General features: G+C 36.1%; 2 protein-coding genes across 2 annotated transcripts in view; one reads left to right on the forward strand and one right to left on the reverse strand.

Moving 5' to 3' along the window:
* LOC306854075 (neurabin-2-like) overlaps positions 1 to 19,172 on the forward strand; it is a 41,074-nt gene extending 21,902 nt beyond the window's left edge. The window contains exons 3-11 of the mRNA XM_079391876.1: positions 4,842 to 4,974; positions 6,676 to 6,796; positions 7,915 to 8,019; positions 9,695 to 9,830; positions 12,879 to 13,022; positions 14,422 to 14,475; positions 14,605 to 14,834; positions 14,990 to 15,086; positions 15,889 to 19,172. Of these exons, the coding sequence (XP_079248002.1) occupies positions 4,842 to 4,974; positions 6,676 to 6,796; positions 7,915 to 8,019; positions 9,695 to 9,830; positions 12,879 to 13,022; positions 14,422 to 14,475; positions 14,605 to 14,834; positions 14,990 to 15,086; positions 15,889 to 15,942 (1,074 nt within the window). The 3' untranslated portion in view covers positions 15,943 to 19,172. The remainder of the gene's footprint in view (positions 1 to 4,841; positions 4,975 to 6,675; positions 6,797 to 7,914; positions 8,020 to 9,694; positions 9,831 to 12,878; positions 13,023 to 14,421; positions 14,476 to 14,604; positions 14,835 to 14,989; positions 15,087 to 15,888) is intronic.
* An 855-nt stretch (positions 19,173 to 20,027) lies between these two features.
* LOC306850679 (rap guanine nucleotide exchange factor-like 1) overlaps positions 20,028 to 27,472 on the reverse strand; it is a 44,981-nt gene continuing 37,536 nt past the window's right edge. Inside the window, exon 15 of the mRNA XM_079386468.1 lies at positions 20,028 to 22,121. Coding sequence (XP_079242594.1) covers positions 21,997 to 22,121 — 125 coding nt within the window. The 3' untranslated portion in view covers positions 20,028 to 21,996. The remainder of the gene's footprint in view (positions 22,122 to 27,472) is intronic.

Consider the following 27,472-nt stretch of genomic DNA (forward strand, 5'->3'; position numbering starts at 1 on the left):
TTTTTTGAAAGATACATTTGAATTGTCTTGTATTCAGAAAATTGTGTAGATTTTTTTTATTAGTATTTATTTTTATTTCTGTATTTATTTGGAGGGAGTTTTAGACTCCCTAGAACCCTGGAGGTTCCTGGTCCCTATTTTTAGTAGAGATTCATTCTTGCAATTTATTTCAGTTCATCACTTCCCAAACCTTTCGCTGTGTTCAGTATGTGGCCGCATCTTTGTTTTCATTTGCATCAAATTAAATGTGGCATGAATTCTGACTGAGGTCTACAAAGACTATGAATTATCTTCTGCTCTGTAGAAGGAGGTTGCATGTGTGTTTCAGAAACACATCTGGCCTGTGAATTTCTGTCGTCCCGTCCAACATTTCATCTGAGAGAGAGAGGTACAGAAAAGGAGACAGAAAGATGGAACAGACTCCTAGCCAATGACAGAAGACCCACAGACGCCACTTGGCATTGCACTGTTTAAATTGGCCTCTAAGATGTGAATGACCAAATCTCCCAGATCCCAGAATTCAAATTTATGGCATTTTATCTTATTTGTTTTTTAGTCAGAAATGACATATACAGTGATGCAGGAATCATGAATTCATTATTATACATGTTTGCATTGCACAGCCATCAAGAGGACGGCAGGAATAAAGAGAGAGCAGGGGGAGAGAGAGAATGAGAAAAGTTGGGGGGTGGCACAACGATGTCATAATCACAATCGCCAAGCCGGGCCGTTGCCATGGAGACAGAGACATGTGAGCAGGCCGATGGCATTCACAGTGAGGGTGCTCCGACCTGCTGTTCACTTCAAGCACTGAGAGAGAGGGAGTATTTTTAGATAAGAGATGCAGCGATCTGCGGAAGGAAGGAGTGACCCAGAGAAGAGATGGAGGTGTTAGAGAGAAATAAAATGGTGATGTGGTACATTAAATCTAGCTGTGCTGGAAAATCCTGATGTTAGCTGATTTTACCATTCTTTCTAGGTGGTCTAGATGGCTGGGTTTCAAGCTGGTGACCTTGGACCAGCAAAAAAAACAGCTGTCATTTTTCAGAAATCATCTTGACCACCTAGGCAGATTTGGGCCAGCGTTTCCAGCAGATGACGATAATATCAAATGTAATTCATGTTATGAAATCTCAGAATTGGATTTGGTGTTTTAAGAAATTAAATAGATGATACTTTATTCGTCTTGTATTCATTTCCTTGTCGTTCCAAAAATGGCAATAGAAGTGCCATAAACAGTCCATATGACTCATGCGCTATATTCCATAGCTGCGTCCCAAATGACTCACTGCTCTATGCACTTATACACTATGTACATATGCACTATGTACTCAACCATGTGGTGTATGAATTATATAAGGTTATTTTTGTCATTCATAAATGGAGTCTGATTGCCCCTCCCCCTCCGTTACGTAATTAAAGCTGCAACTTTTGTATGCATGAAGTGTCCAACACTACACACTTAGTTTTTTTAGTTATTTAAGTGCATCATCCGGGTGTTAAAAGTGCACTTCTGTTTGGTATTTTTAGTGTTATCACACTACTTGCACTATTTATGCTATAGGAAACATCATAGAACAGTGATTTGGCTTTGTGTGAGAAACAGACTCAAATTGAACTTGTATCAGTGGGCTGTTAACCACTGTGGCTAAATCATTGAGTCAGAAAGTTCAGTTTAATAACCAGATCAGCTTTTTTTGAGGTTCTTTCGAGTTATTCATTTATAGTTCAATTATATAGACTTTCTATAATTATATAGGCCTAGACTTTTATGGTGCTTTTTATTCTTTTTTAAGAGCTCCTGTCACTATGAACTGTCTGTTTATCAAAAAGACCTACATAAAATGTTCTGTTCCACAAAAGAAAAGGAAGTAATAATTGAAAACATTTTCATTTGGGGGGTAAACTATTCCCTGAAATGAAAGGAATGAGAGAATATAATGTACAGGGTGAGTAGATGAAAACAAGGAGATGAAATAAGAGGAAGTGAGTGGTTGTGAAAGACGACCTCGGTAGGATGGGGTGGGCTGAGGAAGCTGAATATGACTAAACAAAAATGAAAAGAAAAGAGAAGCTGAGGAAAAAAGTCAGCATCTGCAATTTTGCTGCATTATGTCCTCCTCTACCCAACTATGATGTGCACAATTTTCTGTAGTTTTTCCAAGAAAAAAGAAGTTGACAGCAGCACCAGCGGAGAGACAGATGGGCAGTGATCACTGTCGTACATTTCTTCCGTCAGCAGTTTTTGATATAATTATGATTTCCCACGGCAGTAGAGCATGGGAAGAGATTGAATCAGAAAAAGAAATGAGGGGAGGGTTTTTTAATCATTTATCTGTAAAACTAAAGTTTGTCATCAGTCAGAATTGTGTTCGGAATGAATGATTAACTTTATCTGTATTAAGCAACTTTGGTGGAAGGAAAAATCTCGTCAGATTTCACCACGACTGTAATATGTAATAAGTATATTTCTAAACTTGGGCTGTGGTCTGGAACTATTTCCAAATCTTGTATCATGTAATAAAATGTAAAAATCAAATTAATCACTAAATTTGGTTAATCACTAAATTAATCACATTACTTTAATAATCATATTGAAGTAATATATGAGAAAGATGGCTGTGATTCAACCGTATATAAGCACAGAATCTTTCAATATTTTTGAACAAATCTGCTGAATGATTGGGTTGAGTGAATGGTTCAATGATTCACTCCCAAATGAGTCTTCAAATCAGTTTAATGAATAATTCAAGCAACTCATTCGCTTGTCAGCACACACTTGGTAGCGTCAAATGGAAGAAGTGGCTTCCTGTATTTTGCTACTCTGCCCTCAGTGCTTATAACATGGGCTTTAGAAAGAAAGAAAACATATTTCGATCAAAGATGACCCTAAACAGGAAACTGTTACCAGCAGATATTCAGCAGATGTAGACAAGTGCTGTCTAAAGACTCAGGGGTAAACTGTTCTTCTTTATATAGAATGGCACTCTTTTTCTGGCTTACTGTTGTAGTTCTCAACTATTATAAATGAGCCCACAGTGATACACCCATATGCTGGTGCGGTTTCAGGCCCCCGGTCTCTCTGACGGAGAACATGATGCATGACTGTATGTGTATAAACTGCTGCTTTAGCTGCATGGTTAGTGGTACCCAGAGCTATAGGGGGAAAAAAATATCTTCACAGAAGAAGATGACTTAAGTTCTGGACTATTTTCCCAAAGGCGTGTAATTTCTACTAGCTGTACCAAATGAAACTCTGAAATAATGATTGTCTCCCATACACTCCATCTGTCTGATATTGTTTGGCGTGTGAGAGTAGAATGAGTTAGCGCCTGCTGGTAGATGTCATAACTGCACCATCTGGACCCAGAAAGCATTGATAGCCATTCAAATAGCTGTGTATTCTGATACAACAATGTTTTTTGCAACTTGTTTATTTACTTGGTTTATTTTATTTTTAAGAACTGTAGTTAAATGAGACTGCACTCGTACATTTTTGACCCCGGGAAACACCATCGTGACTTCATATAATATCAGATAATTTGACCTTTTTATTAAACCTATTTCAGGTTTGAAATGTCACATAATGTGACTCCTCAAAAACATAACAATATTTTTGAATTATCAACTTAAGTAAAAAAAAAACACTTAAAATACTTTAAAATGTTTTATGATTATTTTGATTAATTGTTTTTATTATTTCTTATTTCTAATTGTATTATCATAAATAATAATAATTTCTTGAAAATGGTGTACATTTGTTCAAGTCCATGTGAAATCAACATTTCTAAGAACTTGGCACATGTTTAAACTACAGTTTTACAAGATCTTCAATCTTGTTTCTTATTAATCTGTGCTTCTGATGTTCATGTCTTGTCTTTCTTTCTTCAGTCAAAAAGAAATTAAGGTTTTTGAGGAAAACATGAATCGCAGGATTTTTCTCCTTATGGTGGACTTCAATGGGAGCCAACTGGTTGAAGGTCCAAATTGCAGTTTCAATGCAGCTTCAAAGGATTCTACAGGATCCCAGGCAAGGAATGAGGGTTTTATCTAGCCAAATGATCAGCCATTTCCTAAAAAAAATCAAATGTATGTATTTTCTATCCACAAATGCTTGTCTTACACTAGCTCGACCTCACGCATTATGTAATCATGTTGGAAAGGTCACGCGTGACGTAGGCGGAAGTACCGACCCAGTATTTACAAGCGAACGTGCAAAGAAAGTCAAACACCCTTTGCAAAAAAGCTAAAGGTAAGGTAGCGATGTCAGATGAATTTGAAGTTGGAGGAGAAAATGAGATGGCGTTTTTTGAACGGAAGTACACAGACGAAGAACTAACCATGCGTGACTTTTTCAGCGTGATTACGTAATGCATGAAGTCGCAGACACACATCGTAGAGCTGGTGCAAGACGAGCATTTGTGGTTAAAAAGTATATAAATATTTTTTTAGTTTTTTTTAGAAAATGACGAATCGTTGTGCTAGATTAGACCCTTATTCCTCAGCTGGGATCGTGTAGAGCCCTTTGAAGCTGCACTGAAACTGCAGTTTGGACCTTCAACCCATTGGCTGCCATTGAAATCCATTTGTATTCCATCTGTTGTTGCTCAGTGAAACAATATGCAGCTTGAATATAATCCAGGTTAGGAAACGATATAGACCCTGTCATGGTGACTAACTGTATCTGAACTCAAGTCTCCTGACAGCCAGTGTTAATTAATTCATAATCCTTACAGTAATTGTTACTCTCGGTGTGGATGACTTACTGTGTCTCTTGCAGAGAAAAGCAAAAATACAACTTAAAATACTCTATACATTAAACTTTGACTTTGTTTTCCCAGGTCTTCACCACATACTCGAACGAGGACTACGACAGACGTAATGATGAAGTTGACCCCATGGCGGCTTCTGCCGAGTATGAACTGGAGAAGAGGGTGGAGAGACTGGACCTTTTCCCCGTCGAGCTGGAGAAAGGTACTCAAGCCGCCGATGGAGTTTTCCTGACTAAACCGTGTGTGTTTTTAGAGCCTGTGTGGTATGTTGTCTTAAGGGTCCTTAACTTCCTGTTTCTAAACAAACTGACTGAAGCAGCTTGTTTTGCTCTGTAAAGTAAGCAGCTTTCGCTGATTAGAAAATCGGAGGGGTCAGGCCCTCTCTCCTAAAGCAGTCTGGCGGTCACCATAGCTACCGTATGTGAAATATCACAGCGTAGACTTAGAGGAGTTGTGTTCAGCTGTGTAGTTTTTATATTGCAATGGTAATATTTTAAGTTACAAGCAATCTGGACTAAAAAAAAAACAGTCATTAGGAATAATATCATTTCAAGAGGATTATTTAGAGTCAAATGTATTTATAATTGCTAACTAATTATAATCTTAAAATCTGCTCAAATGATTTACAGTCACAGGATTAGTCGCACTAATTCCAGCTCTTTATCCCAATATTTAGTTATTGCCGTCTAAAAGCATTAAAGCTCTTTGAAGTTTGCATTTACAATTTCAAGCTGTTATTATTATTTTATTTTTGTGTGTATTTTTAATTGTATTTTTATATTTTTGATTTTAATTTCAAAGTTTGGCGTTAGTAATTTTATTATGTGCTTTAAAAAAAAAGTTTAGTTTTTTATATTTCCATAGCTTTAATTTATTTGTATTTTAGTTTTAGCAGTTGAAGTACTTTAGCTTAAACTTAAACTTAGCTTAAGTTTTTTTTTGTTTAGTTTTTTTTTACTTTTAAGTTTTTCATCTAATATTTATATTTATTTCAGCTTAATTTTAATTTAATAAAATTTTGATTTGATTTTATTATTTAAACTTGAAATTGTTTTAGTTTTTTAATTAACATTAACAACACTGAGTTAAAGAAAGTTTTGTTATATTGATCATATGACTACCTGGGTAAATAACTGAATCAGTCATTTCCATAGTATTACATTCTTAATTTCTTCCTGGTTAAAATTTTCATTTATATTTATATCATTTATTCGCTATTTTTTATACATGTCATTATTTATGCATGTATGACTCAAAAAGAGACATTTTGACAAATGTTTACGCTGCTCTTTTCTACATAATGAAAGTATAGTGAGCAGGGGATGTCAAGGTCCAAAGAACACCATAAAGCACCGCTAAAAGTAGTTGATGTAACTCATCCGCTATATTCAACGTCTTCTGAAGCTTTGCAATGACTTTGCATGAAGAGCAAACTGAAATTTAAATGTTATTTACTGAAAAATGCCATAGCTCTGAAATCCTGCTTAGAGCCGTGCTTCATGTTTATTTTCTTTATTTTATAAAAGCACAACGTTTTGTTGATATTGTGAGTGCACACAAATAAAAGTAGACCCTTTACAGTTCCGAATGATGTATTACTCTTACATTTATGAGCAAAAATGACAGCGTATCCACTGAAAAAAATGCAAGTGATCACACTGGCGTGTCCGTGTCCTGCAAAGCACGCTTTAGCTTCCACTCTCTGCACAAACTATTGGATACAGCGCACATTTATCTAGGTTTAACGTTTAAACATTGTTATATGCTTGAACTATTTTATATCTGTCCAGGGCTCCAATTCTGCTTGTACTTCTGCATACTAATGCTTAATGTTGTGTTTGTTTACGAGAACTGTTAACTAATCATATGAACTGTTAGTAACACCATGATTCCTTGCAAACAGATAAAGACGGATTGGGAATCAGCATCATCGGGATGGGTGCCGGCGCAGACATGGGCCTGGAAAAACTGGGAATCTTCGTCAAGACAGTGACGGAAGGAGGAGCCGCCCACCGAGACGGAAGGTCAGTTAGAGAATTACAGGAGTTGAGTGGGATTTATATGAGTTTTTATGAGGGATATTTATATGATTTGAGTGAAAATGAGAGTGAAGAGAAACTGGGATTCCTTTACCTTCTGTTAGTCTGTACTACCAGACTTTCCTCAGTCTGCAAAATGGATTAAATACCAAAGTCACAGAGGAATCACCAGACATGCAGTGGAAACTGTGAGGCTGATGCTTTTAGACTGATATGAGACCACATTTAAGCTTTTGTCAAGATGAATAGTGTCCACGGTTCTGTTATTTATGAAATAGAAGTGTATCTGGAGTTACACTTGAACCGAGTATTAGTCAAAACATATGTGCATTGATAGAGTAATGGAGTTTATTGATCTATAATGAGTAGGATCTGACCTTGCAATGGCATTTGAGCTCTTCAGACCCTGGAGTGAGTCATGGAGGTCACAGAGAGGCTATTTCTGTCTGCCAAGCTCAAGAGGTTTGAAAAATAACAGCAATTAAGCCTAGAGAAGCCCACTTTTGCTTATGATGTTCATTTAGATCGCAGGAGATTCCGCAAGTGTTAGGGATCTTAATAAAAACTCATAATGTTAGTTATTTCTCTCCTGTCTTGAGTCAGTAGGTTCATGGTGCATTGCAGTGGCTTCTTTCTCATTTTGGCTTGACAGTTAGAAACAGTCCACCTGGAAGCCACAGGAGACTTAAAAATCTAATAAGCCAATTCTGAAATTAGCTGTCGCCATGTGTGACAGAAGTACTTAGATATTGAGTGGGACAGACGTCAGCGCTCAGAAATGACCTCATCCTCACTCTCTGGCACCTCATTGGTTGCTGTCTATCAAACGTACATCTGCCTTGGCAAACAGGCTCTTTTGGATGGGGCTGGATAGTTTGACTTGTTTTATGAGTGAGAGGATCGATCGGTCATTTTAACGGCTTGGAATACAAGAAGAGGTTTAGTTAAGTGAGGCACTGAGTCACTGCTGCTGTTGGTCAGTTTTCAGACCGAATAAATGATTCCTTTGGCATTGTTAGGTCCTTTACATGTATAGTGATGAGATTGATCGGTATCTTGGCCCAAGATGTAGCTGTTATCCTGGTTATTTGTTCTTTCGATAGGATCCAGGTGAATGACCTGATCGTGGAGGTGGACGGAACCAGCCTGGTGGGCGTGACCCAAAATTTCGCTGCATCAGTCCTCAGGAACACCAGCGGCATTGTCAAGTAAGGAAATGAAACACAGTTCATTTAAAATCTCACAGGTCTCAAGTGAAGATTTGATCAGGTCATATTATATTTTATTTTATTATATTATGTGTGTGTGTGTAAGATTGTTTTTGTTTTTTTTTGTGTTTTATTTACTCATTTATTTAATCAAAAATACAGTCAAAACAGTATTTGTGAGAAATATTATTAAAGGTAAAATAGCGGTTGTATATTTGAATGTATTTTACAATTTATTTTTTTCCTGTTCTTTGGAAAACAGTAATGCTGTTAATACTTTCATTGAAACTTTTTTTTTTTTTCTAAAAAATTTAAATGTTTTAACTGTCACATTTATTCAACATACTGTGTCCTTGCTGATTAAAAGTATCACTTCTTCTTTTTTTTTTATATATATAACATTTTTACTGATCCCAAACTGATGAGTCAATTACATATATGACAAGAAAATGATAAAATATTCACTCCAAAAAAATCAGTCCATTGCCACATTTCATATTTTCTATATCCAAACCATTTTAAAAAAATAATAATAAAAATATTATTATCATTAGAGATTGATCAAACTTAGTGTAAATGAGTCCACTGTTGCACTGCTTCTTTTTAAACTTTGTACTTTTTTTTTTTTTTTTACAAAAATTAAAATTGAAACCTTAAAAATTCAGGTACAGATTCAATTTCCCTCTATTTAATCCAGGATTACCTTCTGTCATCTCATTTGGCTTCAGATACTCACTGACTCACTCTCATCTCTAATATTGCCCTGACAGTGCTGTGTATTGAACAGATTGCTGCTTTCTGTTACTTTGATTTAACAAAGATCTTAAGCCTTGTTCAGACTTTCAGCCCAAATCAATATACCGCTAGTACACACACCTCTTTGAGTTTTGAAAGTAGCGGAGACAAAAAAAAATAGAGGAGACGGCAGCATGGAATAAAGCCGCACAGCTTCCTCCATTTCTGCCGCTGCCTCACAAGATGAAATATAATACTACAGCGTAACCGTGACGGTAAGACATCTATATTGCAAACTGTATTGCTGTTACTGTTGTTATTAGTGTAGGCATAACAAAGCAATGGCATTACCATAGAAACCAATGCACATTCAGTAAAAACTAAAGAACGCTTATGGACACACAAATCGTATATGAACAGTTGCGATATGCTGTGTGGACAGTCAGTAATTCAAATCAGATTCCATCCGGATATGCACAAAATCGGATTTGGGATGACAGACTGAACGAAGCTTTAGACCTGTGAGGTTGTATCTACAGTCACGATGAGGGATTGGGTAGTTGTGTTCAAACAAACTCATGCATCTGTGTCCTGTTTTCTCTCAAGCTGTTCTGGCTAGGCGTGGATGGTGCTTGGTTGTAGTGCAGGGAAATGGAAAATGTGATTAATAGACTAGGCTTAAGTCCAGTGGGAGAGAACATGTTTAATAATAACTTTTATTTTTGTGGAATACCTCAGCACAGAGGCGACTGACAATCAGTTGCTTTTAAATAGTATGCAGCTGAAGGCATGCAGCAGGATAGTAATAAAGTTTTTGAGCCTTTTAGGCTTTATAATGCAGGTCTTTTGCTTCCTGTAAATCATCACAGTAGAGACCTCACTTAAGGAATGACAGCTGATTCACTAGGTCATATCTGATTGGCTGGTGTTTGTGTTGCAGGTTTGTGATTGGCCGGGAGAAGCCGGGGGAACAGAGTGAAGTGGCCCAGCTGATCCAGCAGACTCTGGAGCAGGAGAAATGGCAGAGAGAAATGATGGAGCAGCGCTACAACCCCTACATGGAAGAGGACGAAGAGGTAAAGCTTCATCAGATACACCATCAAAACTTTAACAGACAACTTTTTCAGTTTGTGACCAATGCAGATTCAGTATGAGTATCATGGTATTTCATTAATTGAACACTCCACTTTTTTTGAAAATAGGCCCTAGAGTTAAACATTTGAGTTTTACCGTTTTTGAATCCATTCAGCCGAACTCCGGGTCTGGCGGTAGCACTTTTAGCATAGCTTAGCATAGATAATTCAATAATTTTCCTATTTAAAACTTGACTCTTCTGTAGTTACGTCGTGTACGAAGACTGACTGAAAATGAAAAGTTGTTATTTTTCTAGGCCGAAACGGCTAGGAACTATACTCTCATTCCGGCGTAATAATCAAGGAACTTTGCTGCCGTACCGTAAGTGCAGCAGGCGCAATGATATGACGCAGCGCCTGAAAGTAGTCCCCAGCTATATCATAACTAGTTACCTAGCGGCGACTATTTTCAGGTGCTGTGTCATATCATTGAGCCTGCTGCACCCATGGTACGACAGCAAAGTTCAAATTCAGTCAAGTGACTAATTTCAGATAATGTTTTCTTCAGAGACCATAATCATATACATTTAGTTCTCTGCAACAGCATGTTTTTCCATCTATAAAATATAATTTTTACTTATGTGACAGATTTATTGGGGGGGTGATGCTTGACCTTGTTCTTGGCAATGCTTAGGTATTCACTGTTTTTATGACATGTTTAAAATGTTCAAAGCTTATAAATCAAGTTATATTAAAAGAAATGTGTTTTTTACCCATTTAATTGCATTAATTTCGCTGTACCCCTTGATGGGTTATTAAAGTGATTTTGGTTGCATGCAGTGGATGTCAACATTTCTTCACCGAGACTCTTTCAGAATCATAAAATCACCATAATTAGCTCTGTTTTAAAGCACTGCATTGCTTTAACACGTTCATGCTGTCTCATAATTGTCCTCCACACCTGCCCACATTGCCATGGCGTGAGGGGATTTGATTAATAATTCAGATGTTGAAGATTCAGTTCTTGCAGTCGGTATTCTTAGAGTTCTTGGGTGTGAAAATAAGGGCAGGATTCCAGGGCAGTGCGTCTCGCGGCTAGATTTGCCAGCTCAGTGCCCTCTCAGCGTGTTCTCCTCCGCAACACTGAGCTCACGTCAGTCTGATGTTGTTTTAACGTTTGAGAGGTGCAGAAGCAGACAGTTTGTCTGCTGCTTCACCCACATGGCGGAGTTCAGACCAATGCATGGACTTGGGCACTGGGCAGACAGAATGACAAACTGGACTCACTGACATGGAAAAATACATTTGTAAACACAGAGGCTGCTTTCCTCCTCCGATATATATATATAATATAAGGAAATTAATACTTTTATTTACTAGTGACAGATTAAATTGATCAAAAGTGACAGTAAAGACATTTATAATGTTAAACGATGTCTGTTTCAAATACATGTTGTCCTTTTGAGCTTTATATTTACCAAGGAATCCTGAAAAAATGCATGTAAGAAATGTTTCTTTTAACAATCAGCATATTAGAATGATCTTTGAAGGATCATTTGACAAGACTGGAGAAATGATGCTGAAAATTCAGCTTTTTGAACACAGGAATAAATAATATTTTAAAATGTAATAATATTTTACAATCTTACTGTCTTGATTACATTTTTTCATCACATACAGTAAATACAGCTTTGTATGAGCATAAGACACCAATTGAAAAAATATTAAATAAGTAAAATAAATGGTCATAGCTATAATTAGATATTATATATAATACGTTAATATTTATATTCATATATTTTTTATTTTATATTATATATTTATAATGTTTAATCATATAATAGTTTATTAACAATGCAGTATTATGTAATTAATACGAATCAGACATTTTATAAATGTTTTAATTAATTTATTTAACTGTATAAAATAAAGTACAGAATAATAAATGAATAACAATTATTTAATCTGGAAGTTAAAAATCTATAACCAAAGTATTTTGTACCTCAATCTGAGAAAATTTTGGTTTTTCCTTTTTTACAATGTATTTTTTTCTAAGAATTTTCTATTCAATTTGTGTGTCATTTGCTCTATCAGGGACAAGAAACAATTACAGTAAAGGACATTTTATAGAGCATACATGCACATGTTAAGATACTGTAATGATCTGATTTTCACTCTTTTCTTGTAAATAATAGTTATTACTACATCCTACAAAATAGAGCGATTCCAAAGGTCATTATTAACAAGAAATTGTTTCTCTGAGTTCACCAGCGATCCTCTCATGACGTATGTCATTAACTGTGGCTGTTTGCCTGATAAGAGTTTACACTGCGTTCACTCATCCAGACAGGAAGTCATTGTGCGGGAGTTTGTCCCAACTTGCAGGGGAAGTCCATTGTTAAAAGGATGTTTGTGATAGTGGTGTATTTGCAGTGGCTCTTAGGGAGTGTTGGGTGTATGACTGCCTTTTGAGGTCAGAGTAATTGCAGTTTTAGGATGTGGAGAACATGTTGGATGCTTTATTTCAGATGTGTTGGGACATGCTTTCATGGGGGTGTTGTTCAGAAATTCCTAGTAGACTTTTTGTGTTTGTTTATGGTCCAAGATATTCTCAACAGCTCTCAAATCATTTCAAATGTGGCACATCAGTGTATCACATGGTTGCAATTCTTTCAATTTGCTTTTATCTGCCTTTACTTCATCTTCCTGCAGCTGCAGAGTCAATTCAAAATGGTGGTTGGCCAGTCACAGGGTATTTTTTTTTTTTTTTTTTTTTTTTTACAATGTCCTGGCATGTGTTTTTCCCTTGATCTAATTGGTTTCTGCCTAGCTTAACTCTGACATCTAGTGGTTAATGTTACTAGCACACTGATCAGAAACGAGTACATACCCAAAGTCAAGAAACCTTATCAAACATCTGATACAGAATCTTCTTTAGCTTCAAAATCAATCAGTTGAATAAGGTCAGATCTACAAATCTCAAATACACTGAAAAACAGTATGTTTCAATATCCGTCTCTCTTTCTTTCTCAATTTCTTGTCCATGTTCAGACTGGTGAATATGCCACCGATGAAGAGGAAGAGATGAGCCCCATGTTTCCTAATGCCATCGAGGTGTTCGACCTGGCAGAGAATGAAGACATGCTCTCTCCTGTGGAGATGGACCCAGAGAAACTTGCACACAAGTTTAAGGAGGTCAGTGGGACACACATGAAAACTAAAACTTGTAAAGCCACACATAAATATGCAAACCTGTTCATGCTGGCTTTACTTGCTTTGATTTGCTGTATGAAATTAACTGGGAATGCACTGATAAAAAACCAATAGCTGATCATTTTATTTATATGTGACCCTGGACCACAAAACCAGTCTTAAGTATCAATTTTTCGAAAGCTGAAAGCTGAAAGCTGAATAAATAAGCTTTCCATTGATGTATGTTAGGATAGGACAATATTTGGCCGAGATACAACTATTTGAAAATTTGGAATCTGAGGGTGCAAAAAAATCAAAACATTGAGAAAATCACCTTTAAAGTCGTCCAAATGACGTTCTTAGCAATGCATATTACTAATCAAAAATGAAGTTTTTATATATTTACGGTAACGAATTTACAAAATATCTTCATGGAACATTTGCTATTGCTACAAATATACCCCAGCGACTTAAGACTGGTTTTGTGGTCCAGGGTAACATATTATGATTAATAGCTATGATAATTTTATTGATAATTTTAGTATTTTTTAACTTTATTTTACTTTACACTAAAGCTCCAATATGAAAATGGTGGTCTATATCAATAATTCTTTATTTATTTGTTTGTTTGATTATTAGAGTACATTTCACAAGAAAATAATATTTCCGTTTTTCGACTTTAGAATTGCTCGATTAATTAAACGTGTTACTTTCTTTTTCTTTCTAATTGTTTGTGAAATTTACTAGCAATTTCTGAGTGGAAATTGTTTCTACACCATTTTTTAGTGTAGGTATTATAAATCTGCTGTTTGTTAAAAAAAACAAATCATCCGCCCTATATGTCAAGTCTAGAATTATATGCTACGTTGAATAATTTTAATTAAATTCACATGCCAAAATGTTATGAACAGACATGATCTGCTTCCAATAATGGAAATAATAATAGTAACGGTAACACTTTACAATAAGGTGTCATTTATTAGCATTATTTAATGTGTTAACTAACATGAACAAACAATGAACAATGCATTTATTACACTATATATTAATCTTTGTTAATGTTAGTTAAGGAAAATACAGTTGTTCATGTTTATTCATGTTAGTTCACAACAAACACAATTTGGCATTTTAATAATGCATTTGTAAATGCTGAAATTATCATTAACTAAGATTAATAAATGCTGTAGAAGTATTGTTCATTCTTAGTTCATGTTTACTAATGTTTTTAACTAATGAACCTTATTGTAAAGTGTTACCATAATAATAATTGCTTATATAATTATGGTCCCTCAAATTAAGTCTTAATAATTTAAATTTAATTTGAATTGGTGTGTAGATATTTATCTGTATGTATTCAATAATCAAGAAAAAAGTACATCTCTGTACATCCATCTGTCTCCAGCTCCAGATAAAACATTCTGTGACCCAGGCTGAGATCCAGCAGCTCAAGAGGAAGGTATGCCCTCTTGTGCATGTCATTTTGTTTGCTTGCTTTAAATTGAAGGTTGCAGAATAATGAACCTTTGTAAGAGATCTTTAAACAACCTTTATTTACCCTTGTGACGATCTTTCCATCTCTCTCTAGCTGGCTCATGCTGAGCAGGATAAGCAGCGCTGGCGGATGGAGAGGGCTCAGTTGGAGCAGACGGTGAGAGAGAATAAGGAGCGGATGGAGAAGTTGGAGGGCTATTGGATGGAGGCTCAGAGCTTGTGCCAGGCGGTGGATGAGCACCTGAAGGAGACGCAGACGCAGTATCAGGCGCTGGAGCGCAAGTACAGCAAAGCCAAACGCCTCATCAAAGAGTACCAGCAGAAGTGAGTGCAGGGGATTGGGGATATTAACGGGTCAGATTCAATATAATGATCACAAAACAAAACAAGCGTGTTCGTGGGGTCTGTGATTAAAGGAATTTGACAACTTTAAACAAGGGTTTAAACCATGTTGTGCATATGTCTGTGTCTTAATGCAGAGAGATTGAGTATTTGAAGAAGGAGACGGCCCAGCGCAGAGCACAAGACGAGTCAGAGGCCAGCCACAAGGTGGAGACAGAAAATCTCCAGGAGAAGGTGCGTCTGAAAACCAGTATTTCCAGAAACAGGTTGCCGTGTGATCCACAAGGGTGAAAGCAAATACTAGTAGTATATTATGTTTATTAGTGGTTCTTGTTTTTAAATCTTTAAACAGACGGGCACCTACTTGCTGTACATATCAAGCCTTCTATCTATGCATAATCCTTCGAGATCCCTCAGATCTTCAGATCAGAGGTTGTTGACTGCTCCTAGGGCAAGAATAAAACTGAGAATTGATCCAGCTTTTTCAGTAGTTGCACCAAAACTGTGGAACAGACTCAAGTGTTCAAAAACTTTCTGATTTTTAAATCAAAGTTGAAACTGTTTGTTTTCCTTAGTTTTTAATGTATCTATTTACAAACAAACTATTGTTCAAAATTTGGGGTCAGTTTTTTTTAAGAAAGAGAAATCAATTTAGCAGTAATGCATTCAATTAATGTAAATAATCATTTACATTTATTCATGTAGCAAATGCTTTTATCCGAAGTGATTTATAAATAAGGAGATCAAATTTGACAGTAAATTTAAAGAATCCTGGGAAAAAAATAAAAATAAAATTAAGTTGTGTTTTAACATTAATAATAACAAGAAATTTTTAAATAACAAAAAATTTGCCACATATATAAAAATTAGTGCTGTCAAACCATTAATCGCATCCAAAAATAAAAGTTTTTGTTTATATAATATATGCATGTGTGCTGTGTATATTTATTATGTATCTATAAAGCGTTTGACAGCACTAATAAAAATGCTCATATTAAGTGCAACTGGCCTGAACTTCCATGTGTTTCCATCTCAGATTACTGACTTGGAGTCAAAGGTTGGCGCTCTGAAGAGCTTGGACCCGTCGTAAACCTTGCTCTGTGGAAATGACGGAGAGAACAACTTGAACTCCGCCTACTCTACCCTCCGACCACATTTTCCCTCCATGACCTGAAGAGCCTTGATGAACTACAGGAAACATGCTGAGGGGATGTTACCGGGGACAAAGAGGGGACAAAACACACTGTACCAGACATCTGAGGGGCGTCTAGCCATCAGGAGGCCCTTTTTATAGTCATTTAGTCATGTTTTCCATTTCTTTTTAAGCGCCCTTAAAGGTATTATGAGCCTCACTGCTCTCGGCAGGAATGTAGAACCTCTTCGTTAACAAACGTTCACTCACATGCTTGCAGGAGAAGAACGAAACGGTTGCTGGACAAAGGCGGCACGGATGCCCACACGCACCCTTAATAAGTGTAGGATCGGAGCGAGAGGCGTCCTGTATAGCAGTGACTGACAAGAGGACTGTTTGTATATATTCTGGCATATATTTAAATATTAAAACCGCTTAAGCAATGTCCTGGGGGAAGGAGAAGGGGTAAGGGCTTTACTTTTCACATCTAGGCAAATAATACAGTGAAAATTATCAATTTTTGCATGGCAAAAGAGAGGGTTTTTTTTTTTTAGGACAAAGTTGGAAAACAGGGTGTGAAAAGTGTAATCTTGACATTTAGAGTTAGCATTCAGGGGCTTCTCATGTTTGCTTTCTGTGTAAAAGACGTGTTAATGGAAGTAGAATGAATAGGGGCTTATGGGTGATGTTTCTTCACAGGAGGAACATCATGTTGTGCTTAAACTCCAGTGCTTGTGGTTAGCTGGTGCCTCGATCAACCCTGCAATGTCGTCTGACTCTGTGACGTGACAGAGTAAGACTTCTGCATCAATCAGAAATATGGCCTTGTTTTATTCCTACCCAAAACCTTTCACCAGCCCTCTCTGTTTAAGCAGACTTGTAGTGTGTTTACTCCAGTGTATTGGTCTCTGAGGGCCACAGTAAGTGCACTCAGATTGCACTACAGAGAGTCCAGGAGAATCCTAAAGTTTTATGCTTAATTCCTCCTCTGTCCTGATGGACGTGGATTAATTCGGTATTATCATTCCATGTACTATGATGTGGATTCTCCTTTTGCTTGGTTTGTGGTGTTATAAGACACTTTTGTCTTTATGTTGTCTTAAAAGTGTTTTTTTATTGTCCTCCTGGAAAAACTGGAATTTTGACAGGAATTTGAGACTTTAATAATATGTCACCTTTTTCAAATCAAATCCACAGATGGTCTCAAGTTAGCATGTTTGAGATACTGAACCTCATTCATAGGACACAAGCAGAATTTAGCGGTGAAATATTCGTAAAACCACTCTTGGGGGCCATTCACACAGAATCAATAAAAAACGTAATTTTGCGTTTTTTTTTTTTTTTTTTTTTTTAAGTCGAACTTATTTTTTATTTGAGCACCGTGTTTTAATACGCTGTTTCATGCGTGAGACGCTGCAAAAGCCACACGACGTGAACGCAAAGATCAAACACGTCCAAGCATGTGTTGTTTACATAGAAAAACTACGGAAAAGTAGAGCAGTGAAATGCAAAAAAATGCATTGTGGAAAATTAGAGCAGTGAAATGCAAAAAAATGCATTCTGGAAAATTAGAGCAGTGAAATGCAAAAAAAAAGGCTTTCTTTGTGACCCACTTCCACGTAAATGTAAGGGGTGGTTCACTCAGAATGCGTTTTGCCTTCTACTGTGCTGCTTTTTTGTTATTTTTCTCGTAAATAACATGATTCGCATTTTTAACACACTCTCAAGTGTCAACTCTACGCTCTTTTTTTCTTTATTTGTTAAACTGCATCATGCGTTTGTAAACGGAAGAACGCCTTCTGTGTGAACGGCCCCCAGTCTGTGGAGCGCAGATTATTTTCTTTAGCTCAATTCTCACTGTTGGGCCTCTTACATCAACCATATTAATGAAAGAGAATCAAGTTGTTTTTTCACATGCCAAAAAACACATACCTGGCTCAGTATTGAAAACCTCAAAGAGTATTGGAGTTCTTCCCATTTCCCTCCCTAAAGTGTTTGTGTTGTTCAGCTTTTTACAAACTGTTCTCATTTTACGGGATTTTCATAACGTTTTTAGTATTTTTTTTAACTATTACAAGTAATTTTCTTTTTTACATTTGGTTAAAATGTTGATCAAGCAACAGGGTAACACTGAGATACAAACGATGCTGCAGAGTTTTGAGAAACGATGGTAGGAAAATCACATAATAGGAATCTTAAAAGCATTCTGCTAACCTATTTTGAATGTCAATCATCCTAAACCGCAATTAGACTAATTGTTCGTTGTCATAGTCACCTAAAAGCATTTTTCAAGCAAGTGAGAACAAGCACTGACTGGAAACGATTTTCTGCGCCCCATTAATTATGGGACTATTATCTCAGTTTAATTCGTTGACTCTTTAACCCTATAACTAAGGAAGCCCACTGGGTTGACAAGGACCATATTAGCAAAGATATTCAAACAAAACGGTCATATTTGCTGTGTATAGTTCTGTTTACTGTGAGCCTCTGTTTGCTGAAATGTAATGTGCTGACTAGTACACAACGACCTTGTTTATGGATGTCTGACAGTTGAAACATGGAAACGTTCTTATTCCCGTGCGTCACACTGTAGAAACAAGCAAACTGGGTTATTTTGGAGGTAATGGACACTTTGAATCTTTTAAACGCTTTAAAATTTTACATTTTAGCTTAGCTTAGCTTAGCTTAGCCGCTGCCTTTAATGAAACGAATTTGCTTCCATGTACAGGAAAGAGCTCTGTGTTTTTCTCCTCAATTGCTGGTGTAATAGTTAGTTCCTCTTTATTTCTGGTGTCCTACAGTGTATTTAAATCTAATAATAAAACGAGTACAAAATAACACCTTTAAAGATGTTACGTTACAGTGTCGTTAAACAAGCAGCAACTTGCTTGGATCTATATTGGAGGGGAAAAAAGTGTCTACAAATGCCACAATTTGTAATTTGATTGTAATTGCCATAATTATGACATTAGCGCATTTGCCTAACATAAAGCAGGAACACCGATTTTATTGTTTTACGAACTCGAATCCATTTCCTCAATGCGTAGTTTCTTTTTTTTAACCCTGCCATGTAAATTGCTACAACATGAACCAGAGGAAGATGTTCTCCATTTGAAATAAGAGTCATCATGTTCAATAATTGCATAAGTACTGTCATAATAAATGCAGAAATGTGCTGAGCAAGTTTGAAATTTTGTCCTTTTTTTTAAAATTTTGTGGGTTTACATTGCTGAGCAATTGCTGTTAAGTTTTAAGTTAAAATGTATTGTTTCTTATATCACCTAGCGATATTGATATATTGAAACAATATTTTCTGGCCTTCACAAAAAATATTTGTCAACAGCACAAAAACAATGGCGAAAAATAATAATTGCCTCTTATTTCTGCTATTCCATTTTTATTTTTATTAGTGCTGTCAAACACTCAATCGCATCCAAAATAAAAGTTTTTGTTTACATAATATATGTGCACTGTGTATATTTATTATGTATATATAAATACACACACTGAGTATATATTTTGAAAATATTTCCATGTATATACATTTATATTATACATAAATATATTTAATATATAATCATAACATATTTAGCATGTTTGTGTATTTATATACACAGTATACACATATTATGTAAACAAAAACTTTTAATTTGGATGCGATTAATCGTTTGACAGCACTAATTTTTTTATTATTATTATTATTAACAAGCTACATGTTAGGAAAAAGACGGCCTTCATCATTTTAAAGAAATCCACAATGAATCGCAATTGTTGAATCTTTCTTCTGAGTCGATTCCTTTCAAAGAATAAACCAACTTGAATGGTTCGTGTGTAAATTCGACTAATCTGACTGCAGCAGAGTCAAATGTTACAGTCAGAGCAAGTCACAGTTAGGCTAATTGAATGAACAGGTCTTGTTTGACTGGAAACAAACGAGAAACTCGAGAATCATAATTTTAAAATCTTTAGCTAGAAAGCTTTTTGGATTTCAGAGAAATAGAAAAAAACAGCATTCTTGCACCATGTACACATACACACTTAGTGAGGCAGAATGTCTCGAGTGCTCATCACAAGAGGCTTTATTTTAGATGCATCTTTGACTCGTGTCAAGAAAAGGGGGCGGGGCAATATCGCATGCCCCGCCCTCCGTGTCTTTCATTGGACATGTCTGAGTTTCAGATAATCGCACTGTAAACACGGACTTCTGTACAAAACCAAAAAACGACAAGAGAATACCCGCTTTAAAAAGATTAAATAAAAACAAATGAGAAACTTTGACCAAATAAAAACAGCAAAATCCAACTAAACCACCTACATGCTGTACAATTCATCCATTGCAGACAGACAACGCAATGCAACCAAAACAGAGGATATGTACAGGTCATCTGTAATGGATAAGAAATGATATCAAACCGAAACAACAAAAACCAGCGAATATGCTATACAATTCTTTCATCGCAAACCACAGACTCTGTCTGGGCTGTCGCCTTTTAAACTGTACACGTATGTTTTTTTCTTAGATTTACAAAACAAATATTCTTCTTGAGAGTCCATCTCATAGCTCTTACATAAAATAGAGTCATATTCATATTTATTTTTGCTATTTACATGACGTATGTACAGTGCAGCCTTACAGGCCTTCCTTTGTCTGAACCTCAGGAGGAGATCCTGAGAGAGTCCAATCCAAGACAAGTCGTCCCGTACAGAGCACGTTTTCAGCTTGGGATCATTCTGGAGTAAACGTGGGTGCAAATAAACACTTTTCCAGTTATCAGAATTAATTCACACCAGGCCCTTTCAACAAAACACAAGCGCAAACTGAAAACAAGTGCTTGAAATGAAGCTGGGCCATCAAGAAACTACTGATATTAATGGCATATTACATTGAATAAGTGGTTCTGTTAAAAAAAGAAATATGATACTGCATTTGGTGTGGGGGGGGGGTCTGTTATTAATCTTTAATAAATTAACAGCAAAGTAAAATTTGGCTTCTAGACTACAAAAAAATATTTGGCTTCTAGACTGCAAAAAAAATAATTAGCAATATTTTTGTCTTGTTTTTCTATCTAAACATCCTTAAAACAAGATAAATGTAATTAATATACGTGACCCAAAACCAGTCTCAAGTGTCAATATTTCAATTTATACATCATCTGAAAGCTGAATGAATAAGATTTCCATTGATGTATGGCTTGTTTTAAGCATAAATCTAACAAAATGTTTTGCATATTTAATATTAAATATACTACAATTATTAAATGTATTATTACTTCATGTAATTTTGTTTCAAGAAAAACACAAACAAGACAGAAATATTGCCATAAATAGATTTTTTGCAGTAAACAAGTTCGGACACATTCACTTTCACATCCAGATAAAGTGAATTTCTTCTGTATTATGGCTTTATCATTTATTTTAAGCAGGTTAATTATAGAATATCATGTACGTTGGAGCTGGTCTTGGATTCGGGACTCATTTTTGATGGCTGGGGATCCATATCGTTCAGAACACTAACATCTAATGACTGCAGCCAGTTGCACAGGGTTGCAGTAAGTGCCAATGTTGGCAGGGGAGGAGGGAGTTCAAGAGGTCAGATTGTCTCATGTAGTTTAGGGTCATGAATGGCCAAAATGCAGTCTGTGTTTCTGAAGGCCCGGATGACAAGTTGTACAGATTAAGTTTATTCCGGTTTGGTTCAGTTCCACTGATGGCAGTGCAATCAGGACAGGTTTCCCTTCCGTCGTGAACAGCGAGAAAAAAAAAAAGTAGAAATGAATCCAGACCACTATGCAAGGTCATAATTAACATTGACACAGAATCACTCAAAGCACAATTCACACCATTTTCGTGAACAAATTTCCTCGTTCGATGATTCGGAGGCGGAGCCTGAGATGATTGACAGCCCAGCTGGGTTGATCTGTGACAATGGGGAATGAAGAGTTGGATGTGTGGGTTTATTGGATTTGGAACAAAGGGTTTTATAGATATGGCTTGTAGGTTCGCTTGGTCCCTTCACATGTCTTTTGGCTCCAGCTTGCTGGACATCTCAAAAAGCAGGTTCTGATTGTCGATGACCTGCAGCTGCCGAACATACGCTTTCGTCTGGAGGTGAGAGGGGGACGGCTCGGCCTCCATTGCTGTGAGAAAGACAGAAAGAGAAAAAGAAATCAAGTAACAGCACTGAAAGAAAGAAATTCCCAAAGAAACACACACAAGTCCCAAATTTTTTTCATTTTAACACTTTATAAATAAATGTATGTAATATTTATAGTACACATTTAGTATCCATGATTAGTATTCTCATGCTCAACAAAGCTAGCATTTATTTGATTAAAAATGCTGTAAAACCAGTCATATTTTTACAATTTAAAATAATGTTTTCCATTGAAATATGTTTTAAAATTACTTTATTCCTGTGATGGAAAAGCTGGATTTTCAGCATCATTACTCCAGCCTTCAGTGTCACATGATCCATCAGAAATCATTCTAATATGATGCTCAATTATTATCAATAATTATTGGTACTCAATTGTTAATAATGGTTCTTATTATTATTAATGTTGAAAATGTTTAAAATAGGAGCTCAATAAATCGTCAAATATGCATTTTATGATAGCAGTAACTGTAAAGGGACTATTGTATGGATAAATAAAATGTAAACTAATACAGTCCTAATTACTAAGCTCAGATGAGTTAATGTGTGTTTCTTATAGCAGCTAAAATGTAGTTTTAATTTAGAGGTTTTAACTATTAGTTTAGTGATTGCTAATGCTTTAAAGAGCAATGTTAGATTGTAATGTTCTAATGCTGTCTGTTCTAACTATAAAATATACAGCTGTTATGAAACCAGAGAGAAAGGCTGCATGGCTATGATAGTATGTGAGAGAGTCGGTGGTAATATTGCATTCCTATTGGTCAGGGAGCTCAGCTTTGCCTGACCTGAACCACGTCAGCTTTCCAGCATAAGTAGCCACAGTGACAGGTTGATTTTTGTTAAATTTGCTTTATGGAACCAAATCATTTGACCGTGAGTCAGACTAACTGAAATAAGCCTGGCCTGTTTGGTAAACTTGTTTTATGAAACAGGCCTCGAGGCGTTAGAAGTCAGAAGACACAAGTTAATTCATGATTTGCTGTCTGTCTGAACCAAAGAAATAAAAGCGATCATATTTTCTCCATTGCATCATATTGCATCTAATCACACTGTGTTGAATCGAATAGAAATTGAATCGCACTGCATCGTAATAGAGGTGAATCATATCGCATCGCTAGCTGCTTCATATGTATTCAATGTCGTATCGTTGGCTATGCATCGAGATGCGTATCGCATCGACCTCAGTTATGGAGATTATTTGTAAATAATAAACACCTAATTTATATAAGACACTGATATGTATCTTTAATCAGGCCCTTATTGAATTAACATTTTACTTAAATTCAAATTAATTAGAGCTAACATCTAAAAAGAAAGAAGTTCTTGCTTCGAATCCAGAGTTTAGCTGACTAGTATTAGTAGGATGGTGATCACAAGAAGTAAAACCATGGTCCTCATATCATGGTTATATGGTTTTTAAAATAAATAAGTAATAATAAACAATAAAATTTGTAGTTAAAAAACTAAACATATCATACGTGTTTGAAACAAGGGTGAGCAAATGAAGACAGAATTGTAACTCTTTATAAGTATTACATTCCCAGCATCCTCCTACTTCTGTAAGTACTGTAAACTGCAGATGTAGTGATGTATTGACTGAGTGACCACATGGTGGCATGGTAGAGCTGAGACACCAGCAGACATGTGCTCACAACCACTCATGTCCAGCTGACCTGACTTTACACACACACAGCATCCGTTGCTAAGCCACACTTTTCAAAAAGAAAGTGAGTAGAAAAAAAATGCAAGAAGAGAGAAAGTGGAGGAAGGAAAAGAGCTCTTTCGGTAGCTATGAATAGCTGCACATTGTCCTCTCTGATCTCAAGGAAAAAAACTGTCACGCCGCCTCTGCATCAGATTCAGCGGTCACTCGAGATACAGCGAGACAGATGCTACTGCACACATCCTGCAAACCTATGCTGCTAAAATCATTCAAATAAATGCATTTTCTGTTCATTAAAAATCCTGAAAAAATGTATCACGGTTTCCACAAAAATACTAAGCAGCACAACTGTTTTCAACAGTGATAATAATAATAATAATACATTTCTTGAGCAGTAAATCAGCATATTAGAATGAGTTCTGAAGGATCATGTGACACTGAAGACTGGAGTAATGATATTACTGGTTTACTGGATTTTTGATTTTAAAAAAATGCAGCCTTGTGAGAGTTTTCTCTCAAAAACGTTTAAAAAAAAATCATATCGACCCCAAACTTAGTGTACATTCATCTCGTGTTGAGGATGTTTTGCAACAAAACCAGACAAAGATATTGATTAACAAGGTGACTTTTGCAACACTCGCTCATATCTCAGAAGCCTGAATGGAGTCATGTTTTCTTTACGCAACTTTTTTATAGAATAACAAAAACAAAATGTAGACAGCCGATCCCAGATCATTCAGTCATAGACAATTGCTGAAATGTGACCATTTGCATGAGCGTCTCATTAACATCTTGGAGCAACTGAATTCATTTCCTCTGTGATTTTTCTTTTCTAACACTAAAAAGAGATTTCAGAACTGATCTGAGATCATCTGCGGCCTCCTTCCTTTGACGCGTTGACAGCAGGAGCGCATTAGAGACAATTACAGAGTCATTAAGTCTCACATCCGAGCAGCTCCCCCAAAGTTCAGACCCGCTGTAAGGGAAATGGAGTTCTGCATGCTCTTACAAATGTCAATGGCTGCAATGTGTCTATTGAAATTGATGCCCTCTGGCCTCGACACGTCACCAAATGAGCCTCAGCCACCGTAGAGAAATGTCATTGCAAATGGGCTCCGGTTACGTGGGCGACAGATGGAGCGTCACGCTACACCAGCATGAATCGACTGACAAACATTCAACATAAATATTAGTGTTTTTCATGTGCGACGACAAACGTCGATGGACGGCGGTTTAGGGTGCATCTACATTCAATTCTTTGCAGAGCATAGAGAAAAACGGATTGTTCTTCTAAAAAAAGGCCACTTCTACGCACCAGACTGAAAAAGTGCTGTGCGCTTGGCTGGGCATCAATCCCTCTAATGGAAATGGATGAGGGCAATCCACTCAGGTAGATGGAGGGAGAATGAGCCCTGATAATTACAGCCCTCATTCAGAGCCAAAGACAGGAAAATAAGACGGCCTGACGCATGAGACCCGCTGATCAACTTCAACAGACAATGCACCGCAGCTACACAAGAGAAGTAAAATAATAGCCCAAAGGGGTTATGTTCTTAGTGATTCATAATAAAAAATGAGGCTGACTCAGTTATAGCGCTGCTAAAATATGGTGGAACATTAACAAAGCCCATTAAAGGCAAGTTGCTACAAAGAAACACCTCTTATGGTAATAAATATAAATGGTATGCGATAAAATGGTAGGTAATAAATACACTTTCATTCAAAAGTTAGAGGTCAGTAAGATGTTTTTCTGTTGAGTCTACCATGCGTTACTTTAATTAAAAATATAATAAAAACTGTAATATTATAAAATATCACAACTTTACAAAAGTTGTTTTCTATTTCAGCTTATTGACACATTTTTGGTCCTCAGTGTCACGTGATCCTTCAGAAATAATTCTAATATGCTGATTTAGTGCTAAAGAAACATTTATTATTATTATTACCAATAATTATATTTTTAATATTGTTGTGGAAACAGAGATACATTTTCAGGATTTCCAGGATTCTATGATAAATAAAAAACAACAGCATTTGTAACAATGTGCTGTAAACATCTAATGCAAAAAATGCCATTTTTATTAATTCAATGCATCCTTGTTGAATTAAAGTATTATTTACCTTATCAATAAATTAAAACATAAATAAAAACCTTACTGTCCCAAAACTGTTAATCAATAGTGTATTAAAAAGCACAGCTCCTATATACATGAATGGGAAGCAAAATCGTGAAAACGTACTTTACAAGTAAGGTATCATAATTTTTTTCCCGCTTTTATCCACCTCAAATCTGTATTTTTAGGCTGGTAAGGCTAGGTTAGCTTTTTTGTCTAAATGGTTCCATAAAGAACCTTTAAAATCTGAAGAATCTTTCTGTTTCACAAAAGGTTCTTTGTGGTGAAAGAAGGTTCTTCGGATTATAAAAAGGTAAGAAAGAGATGGTTCTTTAAAGAACCTTCTTTGTGGAACCAAAAATGGTTCTTCTATGCCTTTTGAAGCACCTTTATTTTTAAGAGTGTATCTAAAAAGAGAATTATGATATTTTTTAACTAGATTTTTTACTTTCTCCTATTTTTCATATCTCCAGTTTGTCTATTGAGTTAGGATAATACTTTTTTTAAAGAAACTAACAAAGGATAGATAATGGATAGATGGCTATCAAGATTTGTTTTTTTAATTATTCACAACTGTTCACAAAAAATTCACAAAAATTCAACCACTGATGATAAATTCTTCATAGAATCCAAAAATCTCTTAATAAATCTTAAATTGTGTTTACCACTTGATGATCACAGAAATGGAGGTTTCAAATGAGCATGATGATGATAAAATGATGCATGACAACCTCAAAACAAACAGCTGCATGGAGAGGAAGGAAATCTTTTCTGCAGGGTGTGATGGTGCAGACGCTCTTTAAAGACACGCCAGAAGATGCATGAGACAAACGGAAAGCTGTGTGGGTGCGTGCAGAGTCATGACATTTCTACCTCACCAAACGTCACGGTTGCCACGGAAGCCATGTTTTGTTTGTGTGATTGATGAGATTTGAATCTAGGGAGTCAAGATTCCAAAGCGGTGAAACCCCCAAAATAATTACAAAAGAGAAACTGATATTCAGCTAATCTAAAGTTCAGAAAAAAAACAGCATACATATTTCGAACACCCGATGACAGCATCAAGACCAACCGAGTGCATTAATGCCCATCCATTTTTTCAGCAGCGCTGGTCCAGAAGTATTTTTTTTAAATCATTTTTTCTATAGGATTCGACTTTAGGTGAATCACAACATTGCAAATTTTATTTGACAAATCTGGCAAAAAGACAAAATACTGTGTACTTAGAACTACAATCCCATGAAGCATTGCAAATGACAATCGAATTAAAACCGATGGTGCAATATATTCATTGAAATCTGTTGATTTTATCAATAGAAACCATAATTTATTTCAGTATTTTGAGAGCACAGGAGACCAAGCTCACTTGGCGTGATTTGCTGGCCGCAACTCTCTGATTGGTGGAGTTTTATGCACAGGATCATGGGTAATGTTGTTTCTCACCACAAATCCTGCTGTTAAATTGAAATAATGCGAAACAAATGGCTTTAACACAAGCATGTGCCATCAATTAACACCCTCAGAGCTCACAACAGGTCAGTCTTTAAAAGTTATTGT

This window comes from Barbus barbus, assembly GCF_936440315.1.
Source record: "Barbus barbus genome assembly, chromosome: 3".
Taxonomy (NCBI): Eukaryota; Metazoa; Chordata; class Actinopteri; order Cypriniformes; family Cyprinidae; genus Barbus; species Barbus barbus.